This window comes from Bison bison, unplaced genomic scaffold (genome assembly GCF_000754665.1).
Source record: "Bison bison bison isolate TAMUID 2011002044 unplaced genomic scaffold, Bison_UMD1.0 scf7180017864108, whole genome shotgun sequence".
Classification (NCBI taxonomy): domain Eukaryota; kingdom Metazoa; phylum Chordata; class Mammalia; order Artiodactyla; family Bovidae; genus Bison; species Bison bison.
This window is the reverse complement of record NW_011494680.1, coordinates 7,293,765-7,316,061: the sequence shown is the minus strand read 5'-3', so window position 1 is coordinate 7,316,061 and position 22,297 is coordinate 7,293,765. Positions and strand designations below refer to the sequence as shown.

General features: G+C 42.5%; 1 protein-coding gene across 1 annotated transcript in view; it reads left to right on the top strand.

Annotated features, from left to right (window-relative positions):
• Window positions 1–992: 992 nt before the first annotated feature.
• The window catches only part of PCMTD1 (protein-L-isoaspartate (D-aspartate) O-methyltransferase domain containing 1), a 38,117-nt gene continuing 16,812 nt past the window's right edge, over window positions 993–22,297 (top strand). Inside the window, exons 1-2 of the mRNA XM_010838945.1 lie at window positions 993–5,575; window positions 10,268–10,699. Coding sequence (XP_010837247.1) covers window positions 10,393–10,699 — 307 coding nt within the window. The 5' untranslated portion in view covers window positions 993–5,575; window positions 10,268–10,392. The remainder of the gene's footprint in view (window positions 5,576–10,267; window positions 10,700–22,297) is intronic.

Below are 22,297 nucleotides of genomic sequence, written 5' to 3'. Positions count from 1 at the left end.
GCTTTCTTCTTATTAAGGAATTGTTCAGTTGTCACTTTATTTTAATAACCCCTGGTTTTATTGTGCCTGCATGGTACATTTTATATGTATGTGGTCCACACCTGCACACAGACGTGTGCCTGAATGCCCTGTTTTCACAGATACCATTCCCTGTGCTGCCTCAGGAAGTCTCACAGCTATGTGGCTGATGCTCCTGCAAGCTGTGCAGTGCGTGCGTGCTCACTCAGTCGTGTCTGACTCTTTGCAACCCCTTGGACTGTAGCCCATTAGGCTCCTCTGCCCATGGGATTCGCCAGGCGAAAATACTGGAGAGGGTTGCCATTTCCTTCTTCAAGGGATATTCCTGACCCAGGGGTTGAACCTGGGTCTCCTGCATCGCAGGCAGTTTCTTTACCACTGAGCCACCTGGAAACCATATCTGGGAGCTGTGCAATATGAGATGCTAATATTTTGGTGCTTTAACATTTTCACACTTTCATGTAAGTATTTAATCTTTCCAACAGCCTTGTCAAAGAGGATCTTGTCTGGCGAGTATCACTAGTCTCATTTTTATAGATGCAGGAATTGAGACTCAGAGTTACTTCCTTGTCCTGAGTCTTGTTTTCTTTCCTGTGAAATGATCTGCAGTCTTCAAGAACAAAGGGCTTGATGTAAGAATAGATCTTGAACTCAAAGCCTTTTCTGTCTCCTAAGCAAGTTGGGTAGCCCCTTTCCTTGGAAGTAATGCTGTTACATAGAGTTTTGAGTTAACGTACATAAAAATGCTAAAGCTTAATACACAGTAAGTGCTCAGCTAATGACAGGTGCGCTAATGATAAAGATAATAATGTTTTAGGAGTCATATACTACTTTTCAAAGATTATGGAACCTCACGCGGTGGCTCAGTGGTAAAGAACCACCTGCCAATGCAGGAGACATGGGTTCAATCCCTGGGTTGGGAAGATCCCCTGGAGTAGGAATTTCCAGTATTCTTGCCTGGGAAATTCCATGGACAGAGGAGCCTGGTGGGCTACAGTTCATGGGGTCCCAAAGAGTTGGACATGACTTAGAAGCTAAACAGTAACAGGAGTCACATGCTATTCAGAGATTATGAGACCTTACATAGCAGTAGTGTCCATTTAAATGAGAGGCTAGGCCTGGGAGCAGTCTCACATCATCAGTATTGTGTGGGTGGAGTCAGAAGTGAAAGGAGAGAGAGCCTTGGAGGAGCCAGGAGAGCGGTGGTTCTGGAGCCACATCAGGTCTACATGGTCATGTGTAAAATAGCAAATTTGAGTCATCTGGTCAACAAGAAACGAGAAATTCCTACAGCGAAAGGGAAAGACAGAATTCTACACTGTGGAGCATGTGTCCTGCATGCGTTAGTCCCTGAGGTGTTCCTAACATACTGTTGTCACTGATGTTGTCACTGATGTTTTTGGTAATGATCTGGGACCATCAAGAAATGTTGACTTATATTGGATATTTTCAAAGATTGTGGAACTGTCACACCGTAGGAAGACTTTGATCAATTTATTTTACTCTTTGAAGCTTAAAGAACTATCTTTCAGTTATCTGTAGCATTAGTTCTTTTGGCTGTCTGTGGTGTTAGAGAAAATGAATTTTACTAAATTTGAATATGTACATTTTATTTGATTCTTAATAAAATAAAGAGTATAGTTGATAGTAAGGTTCATGGTCAGTGTTAAGGTAAACGCCAGGAGTTTAGACCTTCATAAATATGTTTGATTCTGGGCCTTTTTCTCACTTAGTTCAAAGCTTATTTATAAAGTTCGGTGTCTGCTTGCTTCTTTTTATATACATTAATCGCTCTGTTGTGCAGAGTGTTATTAAAATCAAGTCCTGCTCCTAATTGTCTTAATATCCTTTTTGCTCACGCATCTTTCCATTCATTTTTAGTGGTAACACACAAAGCACCACCTGCAGGGCAGTGTGTTCTTAAAAGCGTGCTCCCTCTTGCGGCCAACCTGGGTCATACTGCATTCAAGTTGGACAGTTTTGAATCTGCTGCAAATATCCTGAAAGGTACCAGCAACTGAGAAAAGGTGCCAACTCTCACATATGGGGTCTTACTCATGCTGCCCTTACTTTCTGTCAGCACTCAGAATCTGTGTAGTGGCTTCCCACTGTCCTAACAGCAAGGTCAGGAATGAAGCAGATTGGTGCCCTAAGTGGTTTTAAGCTTGAGCACAGTTTTTCCCAATGGTATAATATATTAGGAATGCTAAAGTTTTTTTTTGTGATAATGCTCAAGGCTTAGGGCTGGGCATACATTGTCTTTTATAAGAAAAAAATGATACATGGCTTAAGAATAACCAAAGCAAAACATTGATGGTTTTATTTGTTGTAGTATTTACAGTTAGTACATCAAGTGGAATTTCAGGGTCACCTTTAAAGTCCTCGTGCAGTTATTGTGTGGTATAGTTGTTATTGTTGCAGAGGGCTTTAGATTGTCTTCACATGATCATGCCTTATACTTAAGTGAATTCCAAGTTCTGTAAAGGAACATGAGCAAATCTCTTGCCACTGATTATACTGTGATCTCTTGTTTCTTTTCCTGTGTCTTGGGTAAGTAATAGGTGGGAATGGATTCAGTCCCCAAGTGTACAGATTTAATTCCCCATGGATCAGCGTTCTACTATAGAGTTTGGGTGGTATGGCAGACAGGTAATGCCTCCTTCCCCAAGATGTTCTTATGTTAATTCCTGAGCCCTGTCACAATGTATTGGTCATCCTGTATGGCCAAGGGGAATTAAGGTTGCTGATTAGCTGACTTTAAGATGGGGAGAGTATCCTATATTACTCTGATGGGTCCAGTGTAATCACAGGGTTCCTTAAAAGTGGAAGGAGGAGGCACAGTGAGCACTCAGCCTGATGGGGCTGCTTGGAAGACAGTGGAAAGGGCCATAAGCCAAAGAAAGCAGGCAGACAGCAGAGAAGTTGTTGTGGTGCCTCCTTGATCAAGTCACCAGCAATCTGCTCTCTGGGGTACCAGGCAGAGATGTTCACTGAGAGCTGTTTCACCAGAGGCCGCTTTCCACCAGATGCCCATGGGGGCTGCTGAGGGAACTGGGTGCCCGGACCCCCGCTGAGCTGGGGAGCCTGCCAAGAGATGACCAGACTGTCCAAGGTCAGGAGTCCGCAAGAGGAGTGAGGCAGAAAGTTAGGGTGAGGAGCGGAGAGGAACAGGAGAGCGTGAGAAGGAAGCATTATTTGTGGGGCCTGTTTGGTTTGGGAAGAGAGTGGTCCTGACAGGTGTCAGCAAACTGACCCATGGGTTAAACTGGGCCAGCAGTTACGTGTAGCCTGCAAACTAAGAATCATGTTTACATTTTTAAATGGTTGGAAAAAAAAAACAGAAAAAGAGTAATATTTTATGATGTGAAAATTGTATGTAATCAGGTTTCAAGTGTCCATAAATCAACCTTCTGGAACACAGCCACCCTGTTTAACTTACAAGCTGGTTGTGGCTGCTTTGCTCTGGAAGCACAGTTCAGAAGCTGTGATGGAAACCGTGGCCTGCAAATCCTAAAATATGTGCAGACTGACCTTTTATAGGAGTTCAAGGCCTGAAGGTTAAGTACAGTGGTGGAAGGGTCAGTGATTCGATACAAAACATGCTTGGAGAATGAGATGAGGACCTGGAGGGGCAGTGGGAGCAGCTCCTCAGAGATTCCGACAGTGCAGTTGTTGGGGCTTTGGAGTTTGAACAGTTGTGAGGGTGCCCAGGATGATGGTTAGGTCTGGCAACAGAGGACCTGCAGCTCAGATGCCAGAGTCCTTGTTGATGACGGGGCCTGGACCCTGAGGGCCCTCAGTGTGGATGGGGAGGTCGACAGAGTGAAAAGCAGTCATTGCCAATCTTCTAGGCCTTCATAAACAAGGTGTGTGTGTGTGTGTGTGTGTACACATAAATACTGTAAACTCATATCATGTGTTCACATTGATTCCTCCAGTTCCATCCAGCTCACCAGATATACCCTCATGGTGTGTATGTTGAGAACTTTATATGTAGCTCATTGTTTACTCTTCACAACTTGATGATGTGGTTATTTTTCCCATTTTATAGACAGGGAAACTGAAGACCACAAGTTAAACAATTGGCCTGAGACGCATGGTCAGTAAATGCCATCAGATGCTTTGTTTCCCTCTGATGTGATCTTTCTTTGGAACCAAAAGTCCAAAAGGCAGGAAGAGGAGGAAATGAGAGGTTGAGGAGAGGGAAGGAGAGCTGAATTGAACATCTTTTCAGCTAAGAGAATGGGAAGTTCTTCTGAGTGAGGGGTCAAGAACCTGTGGGCCGGCTGTTGTGTTTCAGAAAGGTTCATGGCTTGATAGACTGGATTTGAGTTGTGGCTCAGCCCCTGCCATCTGTGAGCTTGTCTCGTGGTCTCTGAGCTCTGTCCTCCTCAGTAAAATAAAATTGGTGCCTCTTCATAGGTATGCTGAAGATATAAACTCCAGTGCTTAGTAGGTAGTAGGTGCATAGGAAATTGCCCATGTGTATGTTACCACTGCTAAAACAAGGGTAGGGTTTGTATTACCATTGATGTAAAGTTAAGTGAATGTTCTCAGCAGTGTTTGGCATGGAGTAGTGAAGCCTAGCTTATCCTCTTCTTTTTCTATATTCCCTGAAACCTATTTGTCATGATTGAAAAAGGATTTCCCCTGTGCGGTTGCCTCCGTACTCGAAGCAGCCTTGGTCCATAGCTCCCATGACAAGATCCTTGAGGGCCCAAAAAAGAAAGGTCCTTTGTTCATGCCCTCAGATAGTGTGTTCTGCTTTGTGTGGGTCACTCATCTTCTTCCCCCAAAGCTGGGAGCTCTCTGTCCCCACCTCTGCAGAGAGAGGAGCACACAGGAGCTGCCATTGGCTGCTTGCCACTGAGCCAGGAGGAGAGGGAGGAGTCATTGTTCAGTCTGTTCTCTTCCCCTTTCACGACATCTGTCTGCCATCTGCTTGCTTCCCACCTCCTTTGACTTGTCTTTAACCTTCTGTAAAACATCCCTGAGCTGCCTGAAAGACATCATAATATTAAACTGCGTCACCAGTAGTTCTTCCCCTCAACCCAAATACATTCCAGTCGCAGATCTGATTTTGAAAGAATAGCAAGCAACCTTTGGAGCACTTACAAATCATGTCAGGTGAGCTTCTGTGAATGTGCCCTCTGTTCTTCCATGCCAGACACATCCTAGAGAGAAAAGGCTGCGGGGTGAGATGTGTTCTAGGAGTATAGGCGACTGCTTCCTTAAACTATTCAGTCCTTTATTCTGCATTTTGTCCCTTTCTGCCTTCATCCTTTCTTCTTGTTCTCAGAGTCCTTATTTTGCTTTTATGTTTAATGTAGGACTTGAACACCCCTAAAACTTTTTTTCTGTGTTACAGAAAATGGCAGAAGGGAAGCAGAAAAAATTGTGATTGAAGTAACAGAAACGCTGAGACAAGAATACTCATTCCTAGATAACTAAAACTCAGTTGTGTTCAAATGCAGGTTTAACCGATGCCCAACTAGCAGAGAAGTCAGAGCCCTGGGGAACCTTAGGAATCAGAGAATTTAGCCTCTTCATTTCACAGGTGAGGAAATGATGTCCTGGAGGGATACCTAGAGCCATACAGCAAAGTTGTCACTGGGGTCAAGGCTGGACCTTGGTCTCTTAACTTGTGTTTGGTACTTTGCATGATTGAGATGGAATTACCTCAGGATTAAATGGCAAACACATCCCATGATGTACTGCTGTAATGGGTTTTTAAACTACTGTTTTCTTTACTCATAAATGAACTGTATTTCAAGTTAGGGGATTATGGTTGAATTATCAAAATATTCACTACAGATTTAACTTGCAGACTCTTCATATGTACATTGATTCTGATCAATTTACAATCTCTTGCTCCATAGTCAGGGGATTGGCTACTTGGATGCATCTATCTGGTGGCATATCATGGCCTTGGATTTTGCAAGTATTTTTGATGGCATGAATAAATAATTAAGACGTATCAAGTGAAAGTCTGAAATATATATATATACAGTATAATATTAACATTGTGTTAAAAAAAACAAGAATATTCATGCCTAGAGAGTAAATAATAGTGGCTCTTTGAAGGTTAGGATTATCAGTAATCTTTATTTTACTTGGTTTTCAAGTTTTCTGTGAATTTGTATACTACTATTATAGTCAAATCAGTGAATATTATAAAATGGAATTTATAATAATTATGCATATAATTTATATGTAACATAGGATTCATTTTTCACTTTTTTCAGAAAAATGTATATGATAAATGACATCTTTGAAGCTCTGTGATGTAAATTATTTATATTACGACCTTTTTCTGTTCCTTGATTTTTCTGCTGTATACTTTTATTTAGTGTATTTTTATTCCTTAGGAAATTATTGTCCGTGTGTCTCTATTGTACTTCATCTGGTCTAAATAAATCAATACTGCTCTCTTTATTTTTACCTTGTCAGTTTTGTTCACATAACGCATGCACACAGTTGAGAAGGTTAAGTGATACTACAGGCCTTGACGACAGCACAGCAGCTCCCGGCTCCACCTGTCCCTACTCAGGAGACTGACACCAGAGGGGATGGGACGGCATGGAGCCGCCACAGAGCACGGGAATGCTGCCTCCACGGTGCACACTGAGATACTTGTGCAGTGTAGACAGCTCTTACTCTCCATTGCAGATAAAGGGTTAGCTCCCATTCCCCTTGACATCTCTACTCTCATTCGCCCCGGGTGGTTAAACGACTATTCAGATTAAATAAGGAATTATGTTTGCACTGGTGCTACTATGTAAATACTGAATATTGTCTTCCACAGACCAAATAACGAGTTCCCATTCTAAAGGTCCTTTTGTTTTCTGGTGGGTATTGGTTTTCCCTTAACATCCTGTTTTAGTCCCTCAGTGTGCCCTGTCTGTCTCTGAGCCTTCCCTGGCAGTCTGAGGCCCAGGCTCTGTGTCCTGGGGCCTGCCAGCTTGCCTAGATCCCGGGTTCTTCTGGCCTCAGCAGCACTGCTGTCTTCCCCAGGCTCAGCTCTGCGGTGCTGTGTATAGTGCCTTGAGTGGGCATGTGGCCCCCATCTCTTCTACATCCCGACACCTTTCCTTCCTTCTGCTGTCTGTGCTTCTCCAGGCAACTCTTCTGATTCTTCATTCCACCTGTATCTGGGCTGGGTGCCCTGTAACATCCTTGTGTAACTTCTGTGCTCATCTCATTTTGGAATTGTTTATGCCAGTTGTTTTCCACATGTGGTCTGGAGTCCTTGAGGTCTTCTGAGAGCTTTTTAAGGGCCTGAGAAGTCTGTCCTGGGTTTTCTACTGTAACCTCTGAAAACACCTACTGTTCTGCAAAGCAACTGGGCTTGTGGGAAGCACAGCTTTGGGTGTAACATTCAAAGCCTGTGCAGCCAGCTGTACCAGCAGAAACGACAATCTCAATAAAATTTCTAGTGCAGCTAAGTCTCTGCTGGGGTCTGTACCTGGCTTTAGTCAATCAGTCCTCCACAGTCGTAACCCCAGTGATCATGGTCCTGCTTTAACCGTGCTTTGACATTTGACATTTGACCTGCTTTGACATTCAGGCCCTGAATATCATTTTACGTGGAGACAGATGTCATTTTTATTTATTAAAATTAAAAAATCTGAACCTGGTTATAGCCTTCATTAGTCTGTTTTACAGAGAAGGCAATGGCACCCCACTCCAATACTCTTGCCTGGAAAATCCCATGGACAGAGGAGCCTGTTGGGCTGCAGTCCATGGGGTCGCTAAGAGTCAGACATGACTGAGCGACTTCACTTTCACTTTTCACTTGCATGCACTGGAGAAGGAAATGGCAACCCACTCCAGTATTCTTGCCTGGAGAATCCCAGGGACGGGGGAGCCTGGTGGGCTGCCGTCTATGGGGTCGCACAGAGTCGGACACGACTGAAGTGACTTAGCAGCAGCAGCAGTCTGTTTTAATTCATGGAAAATGTCTTAGTGTTTTTTCATCTGTATGCACAGTCCCCCGGATCACTTGAAGACACTGTCTCATTGTCTTACAGGGAGGTACTCTATTCTCAGCTTTTTGTTGAAAGTTTTCATAAGCTGCTGGGGTGTGGCTCTAAAGTGTGGAAGCTTGTCCCTTCCTGTCACTTCAGAACATGCACATATATTGTGACCACCACACCTTCATCTTTATCTCCATGTCATTACTCTGTTGACTGTGAGCTCATTTGTGTGTTGGGATTCTCTGGTGGCTCAAACAGTAAAGAATCTGCCTGCAATGCAGGAGACCTAGGTTCAATCCCTGGGTTGGGAAGATCCCCGGGAAAAGGAAATGGCAACCTACTTCAGTATTCTTGCCCGAAGAATTCCATGAACAGAAGAGCCTGGCGGGCTACAGTCCACAGAGACAGTCCACAGGCAAAGAGTTGGACATGACTGAGCAACTAAGTAACTTTCATTTGTGTTAAAGAAACATGCATCCTAGCAGGTTGTACCTTATATTCCGGGAAGCCTTTCCTGACTTCCTCCTGCATTACCCTTTGAGCTTTCTGTTCAGATCTGTTTGTCTTTCCTACCAGACTAGAGGGAAAGGAGTCAGGGAAGTCTGCTTCCACAGGGTGTGGTGCACCTGGGTGACGAGGTCGTGTTCTCTCTAGCCTTCTGAGTGCCTGTGTCTAAGGCCTGTAGCGGTAGATCTGAAACACAGATGCCCTGCACTTTCTAAATGGAGATGTAATTTCCCGTGTTAATACTTGACTTACTGTCACCTGAAAGGGCTTCCCTAGTGGCTCAGACAGTAAAGTGTCTGCCTGCAGTGCTGGAGACCCGGGTTTGATCCCTGGCTCGGGAAGATGCCCTGCAGAAGGAAGTGGCACGCCACTCCAGTACTTGTGCCTGGAAAATCCCATGGACAGAGGACCTGGTAGGCTACCTTCCATGGGGTCGCGACGAGTCGGACATGACTGAGCGACTTAAGTTACTTACTGTCACCTGTAGTAGATGTTCCTAAGCTGCAGTAGACTCAGGGGCCTCTGGGAATTCAGGAGCCTTCTGAAATTGTATGCAAAACTTCCAGTTTGTTCATTTTTTAGTAGAGAGAGGGGAGTTTATGGTCAGACTCTCAGAGGGGGGAAGTAGGAGAAGACTAGGGGCTCAGGCAGTGGGGCAGCCTGCTGGTGCGGGACCCTGCTCCTCTCACTGCTTCTCTCTTCTCCAGTTCCTGGCCAGAGTGTGCGTCAGAACGCTTGTTTTTGGCCATGGCTATTTCATTTCTCACTTTCCCCCTTACCTGATTTATTAATTCAGAATTTAATTGATATATGAGTTTGCTTATTAACTTGTTGAATAAAGCTTAAATTGTGTATTCAGTATTGAAATTCTTATTTTAACAAGTTGTACTTATGTTTCCATTCAACTATGCTGAGTTTGTTAAAGAAGTTGTTGTACGCATGTGTGTATAACTTACGTTCTAGTGCTTAAACTATTAAAAGTTGTTACCAAAGTTTGTGGTCTCATCGTGACAGAATTTACCAAAGAAAATCTTAAGAGTTGTATGTGTATATATATATGTATGTATATATATATATATAGATTTAAATACACACACATTTTAAATATGTGAGTCTCTTTTTAAGTTCCATTTTGTATTCAGTGATTAGGTAATATGTTCTTCTGTTAACATTTTGAATTTATGTGGTGTGTTTAGGAATTGTTAATGGATTGTTTAGGAATTTTAAATGAAGTAACACGTGCATATTTATCTAGGCTTTCCACACTCTGTAGAAGTCCATGTGACTCAGTGATGACGAGCATGGTCTCTGAAGTCTAGACCAGCAGGGACCTCACCCCAGCAGCATCACCTTCCAGAGCAGCATTGTCCTCTATGGCAGCCACTGGTCACGTGGGGCTGTTCAGCACTTGGAGTGTGGCTGGTGTGACTGGCTGGATTTTTAGGTGTATTTAATTTTAATCAGCCTATGTCTAGGCAGCCCTGTGTGAACTGTGGCTGCTATACTGGGCCTCACAAGATGAGGTGACTTGACTCTTCTGTGTCCCAGGTTTCCTCTCTGGAGAGATGAGATCACACTTAAGCTACCCTTTGTGGTGGTTTTAAGAATAAATACTATATTTAAGGAGCTTAACTCTGTGCCTGGAAGAGACTATGTCCTTGAGAAGTGGTCGTTAGTTATAATGACTATTATATATTTAATAAACTAGAATTACTTTTCTTTTGAGCATTCATTTAAACCTGTTTATTTTTATTCTTCCCTTTCAGGATTAATTTATTTTTGGAAATCAAGTGCAATATTAAAAGGAAAACAAAACCACACTACATTATTGGAAGCCATTTCTGCTAATTTTATTACAGTTTAAAATTTATGGTTTGATTTGAATACTATCATGGGAGGAGCTGTGAGTGCTGGGGAAGATAATGATGACTTAATTGATAACTTAAAAGAAGCCCAGTATATCCGCACTGAAAGAGTGGAGCAAGCCTTCAGAGCGATTGATCGCGGAGATTACTATTTGGAAGGCTACCGAGACAATGCGTACAAAGACTTAGCCTGGAAGCATGGCAACATACACTTGTCAGCACCTTGCATTTATTCTGAAGTTATGGAAGCATTGAAACTTCAACCAGGATTGTCTTTTCTTAACCTGGGAAGTGGAACCGGATATTTAAGTACAATGGTGGGCTTAATTTTAGGTAATTTTATTTTTGTAAAATTCTTTTTTAAAAAGTAAGCTGAGTTTGTACTGCTGTTTCTGATTTACAGGGTTTATAACTTTGTATACAGCATATGTTTGAATGCTCAAAGTAGTTCCTTCCTTCCTTAAGGTCAGAGTAGTCATCTTTTCTTATTTTCAGCCCTGACCCCCATAGTTAACTTTGCTTTCAGTGCTAGACGTGAAAAGTTCTTGGAACTGTTTTTGATCCTCCAACCACTGTCTGTACTGTAACAACTGAGCAGTTGGCAGGTGAGAGGCTCCAGAGCATCTTGTAGCCTACTTGAGGTCAAGCATCCTGACAGCGGCTGGGAGAGTTTGGTGGGCCCTGGTGTCCTGTGCTGAAAGGGGTGGTGCTGTACTTGTTAGGGATCTAGAACCCTGTGGGGGGCGGAAGATGTGGCACTGCTGGGGCAAAGCACAGGACGCAGGGCGGAGAAGAGGGGGAAGAGTGTGGGTTGTTAATGTGTCCGCCAAGCATTATTTCTGAAGCAAGGGAACAGCAGTAATCAGAAGGGACAGATAGCACTGCCTTCACAAAGCTTCCTGGTACTCACGATGAAGGCTTGGCATTGCTGAAAGCACTTGACACGGTCTAGTAACTTGTTAAGTGTTTCCAGTAATCATGTGAAGTGTGTATTGTCATGGTTCCTGTGTGTTTAAACTGAGTCACTGAAGTTCAGTGACTTGCCTGTGGTCCCATAGCTAGGAGATGAGAGCTGTGAAGTTGAGCCTGTGTGTGGACAAAGCATGCCAGGGGAGACACTGCTGAAAGGCATGGTGACCTCGGGCGGAGGATGGACAACCACAGCTCACAGCTCCCTTTGGTGTTTGCTGGGCACCACCACGTGACAGGCATCAAGGTGCAACACCAAGGCCCATGTGACAGAGACTTGCCCTGGGGTTTGCAGACTAGACTGGCGGGGGTGGAGAGACAGGAAGTGAGCGGTTCTTATCCCATGTGATGTTTCCTGTGGCTGAGGTGTCGTCCCAGGTTACAGGGTCGAGGCTGTGGCTTACAGTTCACTCTGGAGTGCGGGGGAATCATTGGAGGACTTTAGAGAAATGACTGTGATCCCCCTGTGACTAAGCAGTCCTGATTTTTTTTGATTATCCTAGTGTCAATATTAGTAATGTCCTTTTTGTTGCCAAAGTGTCCCAGTTTGGACAGTAAATTATTTGCTCACATCGTATAGCTTCAGGCGTTTTCAAGCCTGAAATCCCATTGCTCCGTGCTGGCTGTCTCTACACTTTTTCTCCCAGTCATGGAGCCTGCAGTTGTTTCACTTAAAAGAAGCCTGTTTATCTCACTACGGAGTCAGTTCCTGATACGTAGTAACTGGTCAGAAAGGTGACATTATTCATTTTTGCCCAGAGAGAAGTTAAGCAGTTTGCATTTACATTTGGTGATCTCTGTGATTCTGAGATAGCATTTTCATCAGGTTGGGATTCCAAGAAATCCAACTCTTGTATCATGAGAGCCTCTAGAAAAGGGATCCAGGATTTGAGAGGATCTCCAAATCCAAGGAGCAGAGTGGAGTGGTAGAGAGAGCTTCTTCCCAAAGTGGGCTTGCTGTCCTTGAGTCAGTGTGCTTCTTTACCAGCTCTGGCCACTAGGGCTCGAGTCCAGCCTCAGATAAGTGTTCTGCTCCTCCAGCTGGTTAGCTGGCTCCTGATGCAGGCGGGAGTTTAGCCAAAAGCCTGGTGGAGAGAAAAGGAATCACAGTTAGCAGCCTTGCTGACTCAATCCATTCCCTAGTCCTGGTCCCTAAGAAATGGGCTTCCTGGGGCTAGCTGCTTTTGTGGGCCATCGGCCAACTTTATTGACTTTTTTTTTTAATTGGAGGGAAATTGCTTTACAACGTTTTTTTGGTCTTTGCAGTACAACAGCATGAATCAGCCATAATTGTACACATATCCCCTCCCTCTTGAGCTTTCCACACCTCATCTCAGCCCTCTAGGTCATCACAGAGCGCCAGGCTGGGCTCACTGTGTTATTCAGCAGCTTCCCGCTAGCTGTCTGTTTTACATATGGTAGTGTGTGTATGTCAGTGCCTCTTTTCTTAATTTGTCCCACCCTCTCCTTCCCCTGCTATGTCCACAAGTCCATTCTCTGTGTTTGCATCTCCATTCCTGTCCTGCAAATAGGTTCATCAGTACTGTTTTTCTAGATTTCATGTATATGCGTTAATTTATTGTGTCTGGAATGTTTCCTCCTCCAACCTGAAGGCAGTGTGGAAACACAGACCCTTGTGTGGCAGTCCATAGGGAGGACATCTCCTCCTGCTCCCAGGCTCCAGGGAGTCACAAGTGTTCAGTCACAGGCATGACCACCCTTACTGGATATTGTTCGGGGATTCGTCTGTGTGTGTTCCTGCAGTCAGGATCAAGGTATAATTTCTCTCCTTTTGATGAGTAAAGTATTTGATGAGAAAGATAAAAACTTTTTAAAAGGAAAGAAAGAACAGAGCCTGTAAAACTGTGATTACAGTTAATCTTGCATCTCTCCAGCTTCTGAGAAGCTAATCATTTTTCTGCTGCTCCCCTTGTTTGGTTTGTGTTTCTTGAGCATTTAATTAAATCGAGGGGACACATCCACAGAAATCACTTAGCACTCACTCCAGAGGAGGGTGCTTACATGCTCCCTGTAATTATTTGAGTGTGGTGCCTCAGGCTGGGTCCTGGTGCTTCCCATGACCTTGTCTTATTAAGTTCTGATAGCACCCTGGCACTCAGCACTGCCCTTCAGTCACAAGACGAGGGTGACAGGTGCTCCCTGGTAACAGCAGCTCTCATCCAGGGACGTGCTGGTGTAATCTGGGGGTCTAGGCTAAGGCGGGGAGAGTGGGGGTCTGTGGAGGAGGCCTCTTGGGGAATCTCTACCTTGCAGTCTTGAGAGCTCTTGTTCAGTGAGAGGAGTTAGGTTTATCCTCACTTCAGGAGATTTCTCATGATTAAAGTATACTTGAAGCAGTTATTCATAAATGGAATTTATTTTTGCCCCACACAGAGAAGGTGGATGATTCCAAGTTCTAAATTGTACCTCATTTCAGATAACTTGTTTAGTTTCCAGTTGAAGATACATTCATATTCTAAGAGTCTTCCTATGAAGAACTGTCACAGAGAATCTAGTCCTTCATTGATGAAGGTAATCCATTTTGAGAGCCCTTCCATCACCCCGTGAAGATTCCCTCCCCCAGCCCCTGGCAGCCGCTTGCCTCTTTGGTGTCTCTAGGTTTTCCTTTTCTATGCAGTTCATGTCAGTGGGATCGTGTAGCATATGATCTTTCTGTATGCTTGCTTTCCCTGAGTGTTAGATTTTCAGGGTTCACCCGTGCTGTGACATGTATCATTGCTCCATTCCTCTTGGTGGCTGAGCAACACTGTGTTGTGTGGGTAGACCGCATTTTGTTTGTTCTTTCACCACTTGATGCCTGTTTTGAATGATGCTGATGTGAACATTCATGTGTAAGACTTGGTGGAGACATCCATTTTCATTTCTCTCAGGTGGATTCCTAGGAGTGAGATTGCTGGACTGTATGGTAAGTTTGTGTTTAACTTTTTAAGAACTTGCCAAACTTTTCTGGAGTGGCTGCACCATTTTCTATTCCCACCAACAATGTATGAGGTTCCAGTTTCTCCATATCTTCACTGGTAGTGTTTTGTTTTATTTTAAATAGCATCTTCGTGGGCATAACATGGTATCTTGTGGTTTAAACTTGTACCTCCCTGATGACTAATGATGTGGAGCGTTATGTTCCTATGATTTTTGGTCATTCCTCTATCTTCTTTGGTGAAATGTCTATTCAGCTGTTTGCTCCATTTTTAAATTACATTGTTGGCATCCTTATTATTAATGAGTTGTAAGTGTTCTTTTAAGTACAAGCCCTTTTTCAGAAGTATGATTTTCAAATCTCTCTTCATTTCCTTTTAAGCACCCCTTGAGAAAACTCTCATGCCTCCCTTGAGGCCCGAGAGTGAGGGAGATCCAGAGCCTCCTTTCCCCTATCCCTTTTTTTCTGGACAGAACACAGTTCTGCAGGTTTCCATGGTTCTCTCTAAGGCAGATTTTCTTCTCTGCATTAAGCCAAACTTCAGTTTTCCCTCTATCTTTTTACCCTACTTTTTTTTTTTTTTAAGGAATTACAGACTATTCTTGGTATGTGCTTTATTTTGGGCTGTGAGTAAATCTATTTTGAAAAGAACCCTTTCCTTTAGGCTACTAAGATTTTCTGAAATCAGTAAAGCTCCTTACCATTTAAACTGTTTGTTCTTAGTCCTAGTTGGGCTTCTGTGTATTTTTTTTCTGTCCATATACCCTGAAGGAAAAGGCAACCCACTCCAGTATTCTTGCCTGGAGAATCCGATGGACAGAGGAACCTGGCGGGCTACAGTCCATGGGGTCGCAAGAGTCGGACACGACTGAGTGACTTTGACTTGACTGACCCTGTATCAGGGACTTCCCAGGTGGCTCAGTGATGAAGAATCCGCCTGCCAGTGCAGCAGCTGCAGGAGACTCAGGTTTGGTCCCTGGTTTGGGCAGATACCCTGGAGGAGGAAATAGCAACCCATTCTTGTATTCTGCCTGTGGGAAATCCCATGGATGTAGGAGCCTGGTGTGCTGTATAGTCCATAGGATTGCAGAGAGATGGGCATGACTGAGCATACACACACATGTAGAAGTTTTAGAAATTTTGCAAATTTTACAGTAATTTGAGTATATTTCCCTATTAGAGGTTGAAAGGCAGTTCCTTCAGTGCTGTGAAGGGTGTCAGGTGGATCTCTTGGCATTGTGAGGCATCTTGAGTTTTTACTTTCAGGCTTAACTCCCCAATCTGCATTATCTGTCAGCTGAGCACAGTTGAGCTGTATTTGTGAATTTGCTTCCTTTCTGAAGTGTGTCTGTAACCCTCACATCAGTATTCGTCACTGGTGCATGTGTTCTGGGAGAGGGGACGGAGTGAGTTGCTCTCTGGACATGGTGCCCCTGGGCCAGGTCAGGGGTGCAGTCCTGCTCATGTCTCAGGGCAGTGGCCAGAGGATGCACTCACAGCATGGTGCAAACAACTCTGGTGCTGGGCCAGTTTCTTCTGGAGCTCATTTCTTTCATAAAAGAAAACAGACTCTTCTAGGGTGAGTTCTTAGGACTGAACATTGTTGTCTGTTTGAGGTAGGTATATATGTGTAGTATATGCACACTCTTCCCTTGAAGCTATTTACATATTGTTTTTCTGGACTTTATAGAACATAAACTACCACAAATAATGAGTACTGACTGGATGCTTCAGAAAATGACTAAACCTTTCTCAGTTTGTGTATCTATATGAAATAATTTGTGAATCTCCGGTTTCCAGTGAGGCACTACTCTGGAGCAGGCTCCGTGGCCTCAGCTCTCTCCTCAGTCTTTCCTGGGCTGAGATGTGCTGGACTAGCGCCCATGTGAGCGGCTTACCTGTGTCGCAGGGCTGCGCCTGCACTGGCCTTCACACCCTGTGTGGGCGGCTCCTGCAGCATCAGTCTGGCCACCATCCCATGCCTTCTGCCTGCAAAGATTCTTTTGATGGATTTCACTCCTCTTTGCGTTTCCTTTATAGACACTTACTTTAGCCTGTTGTGGAAGCTTCTTTGCCTTCAGCCTGTGGTGAAGGGCGGCTCCTCTTCTGTCTTCAGGTTACCTCCACGTGCAGAGGATTCACAGGTTTCCAGCACCAGGTCTCTCTGCGGAGCTGTGGACACTGCATCTTCCAAGCTGACCAACAAACTGGATACTTGATTTTCCTGTGCTTACTGCATATCTCTTCTTCAGTGTGCACGAGATCTGAAAGTTCAACCTGTCTCCACCTCGAGTGACCCTTCCTCACCCTAGCCACACACCAGAGCAGTTGAGGTTGGCTTCTGCCACCTGTGTATCTATTGGTGACTCAAGGCAGAAACCTGAACACCACTCTCTCTTCTCTCTAATTATATTTGGTGGAATAGGCAATACGTTCACTGAGTTAAATAATCCAAAAGAATCAAAAGGCATACTTTTAAAGATTTTCCTTACCTGCCTCTCCTCCACTTTGTCTGGTTGCCCTCCCCACTTGAAGAACAGCGTATGGAGCCCTGGGAACACCTCCGCTTCTGCACAGACTCAATTTAATGTTTATGGGGATGATGGTTGACTTGAAATCAGAAGAATATTCTTAGGTACATGAAGGAAAATATGAATTGCATTTTAGAAGATTTCTAGCAAGCCGCTAAAATTAATAAATTTATTTTGAATGGAATATACTTTTCTGTGTAAGATGTACTTCTGTACAATGCCTTATTCTGTGATGAAATAGATGTGACACTTGGTTTTTTGCCAGTATACTTATAAAGACATGAAAAATACACATTTTTATGCTTTGTATAGATGATTGGCCTCAGTCTTACTTGTAAACCTTTTTAAATTTGGGACCATAGCTCCCTTTATGTACATTTATCTTTCTTCAAAGAGTATTTGTTATGTGTGCCTTTGTGCGAGCTGCTGAGCATACAGCTGTGCAGAAGACATCCCACATATCGTGCGTGTTATTTCTGAACCAGCAGCAGGAGCATTGAGTCAGTTTTGTTGGCTGTTCTTCATTTAGGTCAGGAAATAGTTGTTGAGTATCGATGTGTCTTGGTTACTTGTGACTTGATCACATGCATTGGCCCTGGAGTGTCTTTTGCAGGTGAATACACAGTGCAGCGAAAGAGCTGATGAAATGGCTTCCAGGGGAAGAGGACTGATACCGAACGCTGTTTACATTGCCTTTTAAACCATGTTCTGTTATGTTATAGTTGAGCACACCTTCTCAGTTTACTGACTTTGCTTTGGTGTAATGTTCCAGTGTAGACATCTGAGTTGCAGTTGTAAATTACTCAGCCACATTAGACTTGGTGGGTATTATCAGCCCACTGGGTGGAGGTATCTAAAGCAGCTGGTTCTGACATCTGTTCTTGATAGTTTGACATTTTAGGAATGCATTTTACTTTGGGCCTTGAGCCTTTGGTCCATAATTGTTTAAACCAACCTTTTCAGATTTTGTTAAACATATTTTTCAGATTTGGGTGGTGTTTAGTCACTAAGTCACGTCCAACTCTTTTGTGATCCCACGGACTGTAGCCCGCCAGGCTCCTCTGTCCATGGAAAGAATATTGGAGCGGGTTGCCATTTTCTCCTCCACGGGATCTTCCTGACCCAGGGATTGACCCAGGATCCCGACCCTGCAGTGGCAGGTGGATTCTTTACTGCTGAGCCACCTGGGGAACCAGCGCTTCATTCCATAAGCTGAGGGAAGCCCACAGGACTGGAACTTCCTCTTTAATTGCAAAACTTGCCTCACAAGGCCAATGACAAACCTAGAGAGCAGGTTTCTAGTCTTAGGTGTGCCCTGCTAGCCAAAGAATTTGAAGCTTTAACGTGGTAAGATTGAGTAAACGTTCGACAGTGCTTTTTTAACGTCATATAATCAAATGGAGAAACCATAGGAAAATAGGTGTATCTTAGTAAGTTTCTCTTAATTTGGTTGTGATTCCTTAATCTTTGGCTGATTCATTTTCTTCCCCATTCCTTTTTCTCCCTTTGTACTGCTTTGTCTTTTTGCAGTACACTGGCAGGGTGTTCTCAGAAAGAGACCTGCTCATGTCTGCTCTCCACCTGTTATTACTGTCTCTGAATCCTTATAAAGTTACTCCTGAATCTTCCCAAAGATGCCCGGAATTAGTAACGAAGTATCATTGCAGTTTATTTAAGGGTGTTTTTCCATATATAGTTGACCTTCCATATCCAGGGTTTGAGGATTCATCTGCCAAGCAAAACTTGAATTTATCGCATGCTGGCAACTGTATACATAGCATTTACATTGTATTTACAACTGTATGCATAACATTCACATTTACATTGTATTGGGTATTGAGTAGTTGAGACAGTTAGGGGAGGATGTACAGATGTGCAGGTCATATATGCAAATACTCCTCCCATTTATACAAGGGACCTGTGTGTCCACAGTCCGTAGATTTTGGTATTTTCAGGGTCTGGTCCTAGAGTCAGCCCCCCACCATTCTCCCCCAATCCCCATATACCGAAGGATGACTGTATGTTTTAATTCTTGCTGAGAAACTTTTCACTAGTTTCCTAAAAACCAAATAACTGGTTCACTTACTCCCTCTTGTGGTAAATACTTAGTTTTATCCTGATGCTTTTATTTGTGGTTGTTAATCTCTCTCTTTTTTTGTGTGTGTGGTGGTTATCTCTCTATGTCATTTTACCCAAGAGAGCACAGATCTGATAGTCCAAAGAGATTTAAACACACATTTAGGTTGGGCACTGCAGTAATGAGGGGAGTGTTGATAGTGTGATCACAAAGATGCCCGTTAGGGTCACCTGCAGTGCCTGGGCCTCTCCCTGAGGGACTCCCTGCCTCTGTTCACAGTTTAAATCAGAATAAATTTAATCTACTTTTACATTTAATTTAAAAATTCTCAGGTTATTCTAATGTGCAGTCAGGGTAGACAACCACTTATATAAACAGGCTGCGGTTTTGGTGCTGTGGTTAACATAGTATTTGCAAAGAGAGCATGCTTGAATTTTTGGTGATTTGTAGCTGTCTTGTATTTTATGGTATGAAAGACTCTGACATCATTTAGTGATTTCCCACAGACCCATTTCACACAGTAGAAAGGACCTCACGGGGAACGTGACTGGTCTGACTGCAGCTGTAGGAGCCAGAGTTGGAAACTGAGGCACTGGCCTTGAATCCGCTGTGTCTCCCCCTGCACCCCCCGGCCCCCTCCACCTGCCCCAGTGACTGAGTAAGTGCATCTTTAGGGCTCCTCTAGTCACGTACCGTGTGCTGTGAAGTGGTCTTGCTAAGGCTGTTCCACAGATTAGCTCTCCACAAAGGACGGAGGGCACAGCGTCCTCGGCTCATGCTGCTCTCAGGTTCCCACGCCTGCCAGGGCAGCCTTCCACCTGCACACCACACTCTGTCACCTTTCTGGTACTTCAGAGAGGAGAGGAGTAAGGGGTATATAGATGAGAAATGGAGGTGTTGATAGACTCCTGATAGCTAGACATAATAATCGGTGACCTTTATGTATAAGTTCTGATTATTGACTAACTGGAAAGTGATAAATAAGCTAATTCAAGTACCACAAAAGAAAAACATTCTCTAGAGCTTATTATTATATTGACATTGTATTGTATTTGTTACTGCTCTTAGTAAATGAACTTTTGCCAGCTTTAAAAATAATTTCTAATATAGGGTATCTAGGTTTTTCTAATAATTGTATTTGTCTTAATAAATGTTGACTTCTGTGTAAGTTTCTCTTTCAATACTTAGCTATTAAAGATAGTGGTCAACTGTTAGTACTTTGATTTTTTTTAAAATAATTGTATGACAGGGTTTTTAAAGTTAAAATTGTATGACAGAAATTAAACATTTATTATTTCTAGAAAGATCTCTTCCCATTGGCACATACAGAGTAACGTTGGAATCTGCTCAGTGCAGTCAGATTCATGCTAACATCATGTTAGATGATGTTAGGAAATCTTAGGCTTTGCTTTTGTGTGCCTTTTTCATTTTCTCCAGTGACAGCTTATATCTTTCTGTTAGAATTATTTTGTATTATTTATCCATTTCTTTGAAAATAGTGTACTTAAAAAAAAAATCTCTGAGTAGCACATCACTTTTTGGTTGAAAAAGTTGTGCATGCCTGTGTTGACATACTTTAGACAACAGGGTGTAATGGTGGAAATGCCTCTTCCCACCCAGACCTCTTCGTCCCCTTCCTTGGAAGCAGCTGCATATTTTTCAGTTTTCTATGTTCTATTTTTCTGTTCTGTTTAATACAGGTGTCAAATGAACTGTAATAAAAAGCATCACATACACTTCTATCATATCCTCGATGTGTTCTACTTGTATATCACATTCTAAATAAATGAGATGTTGGTGACATTGCCATATAAGTTCTGCCTTCTATTAGTGCATTCTTTTCAGTATATTAATTACTGTTTAATTTATTAGTGATAATAAAGATATACCTCCATGTTGTTTTAAAATTAAACAAGTCCATCCATTAAATCATCAGTGGTGTTTGTATCAGAATTAATAATAGTATGTACATTTATCTGTCAAATCCATTGTATGTTAATGAAATTGTCTTTATTTTGTGTCAAGGTGATGTGAAAAAGTCTTAAATTTTCTTAGCAAACTTTAAGCCTTATTTCTAAAAGTTGCCACTTTGTTCTTAGATATTATATGAGCAGAAAGCAAGAAAAGGAAAATGAGACCAGAGCTGTCTTAAGTGACAGAGTATGTAGTCCCTTTTGGTCCAGAGCACTCAAGTTGACTCCCTCTGCTAGTAAAGCAGTTTGAAATACTGAATAGCAGCCTAGACTTCTATATTCTTTACTTGACACCTTTCTTAGAGTGCTTATTCATTCAGTTCTATTGGAAACTTCAACCCTAGAAATATTGGCCTTTTAGTGATCTCTCATCCATACAACTAGATTCTTAATAGTTAATGAAAATATAAAAGTCTCTTAATGTTTTACATTCAATGGATTGCTATAAAAGGGTAAGAGAAAAATTAGATTTCCTAGAGCAATATTTTCCTTACTATGTTTATAATGTTAAGTAATTGTAGTGTAATTTGAGGTTTTTAAATGAGGAAAACTTTGTTCATCATCATTATTCATCATTGACTCAATGGACATGAATTTGAGCAAACTCTGGGAGGTGGTGAAGGACACGGAAGCCTGGTGTGCTATAGTCCATGGGTCGCAAAGAGTCGGACACGACTGAGTGACCGAACAACAACAAGACAAAACTTTATTCAGGGTTTCTTAGCCTTTTTTGTTTCCTTAAGGAAGTCCAAGTTTTCACACTACTCAAGACTGAATACTAAATTAAAAAGTGACATCACTGTATGTACTTCTCTGTTTAATTTTTTTTTGCCATTTTCATTTATTTTTTGAAAAAAAGAAAATTCTAAGTTTTGTCTATTTGTCTTTGTTAATAATAAGGAATTATAAGAGATCTTAAATAATATTGAATGGATGCTCTAATTTGCAGATAAAGGCTAATGGTTTGATGAAACAAAAACCGAGGAGTGAAAAGATTACATTGATCAGAATAACTTAAAAAAAAGTATAAAAGCAGCAAAGGAATTTAATGCTGTTACGTGGTATGATGGATCAAGTACCTTTTTACTTAATCTTTTCATCTAAATACATTTTTCAAGTAGCATCAGTTGTTTTTTTTTTTTCGAAGCAAATCAGTAGAAATATAGTAGGTTTATCTGCTTTCGACTTGAAGATGGTTTCCGAACATTTGGTTTAATTTTTGTCATTCGGTAATTCCTAGATTACAAGCTGGTATTTTCATACCCTTCCTGTACATTCAAAAATGTTCATTTGAATGTAAATGTGATTTTTTGGTTATTTTAAAGTTCTTCGAGGTCCGTAGCACTCCCATATATGTTGTGTTTTTAATGGCATTCAGTAGGGGCACATTCAGGTAGTTCCAAAGATATGTACCAGATAACCAAAAAATAACACCCATGCACC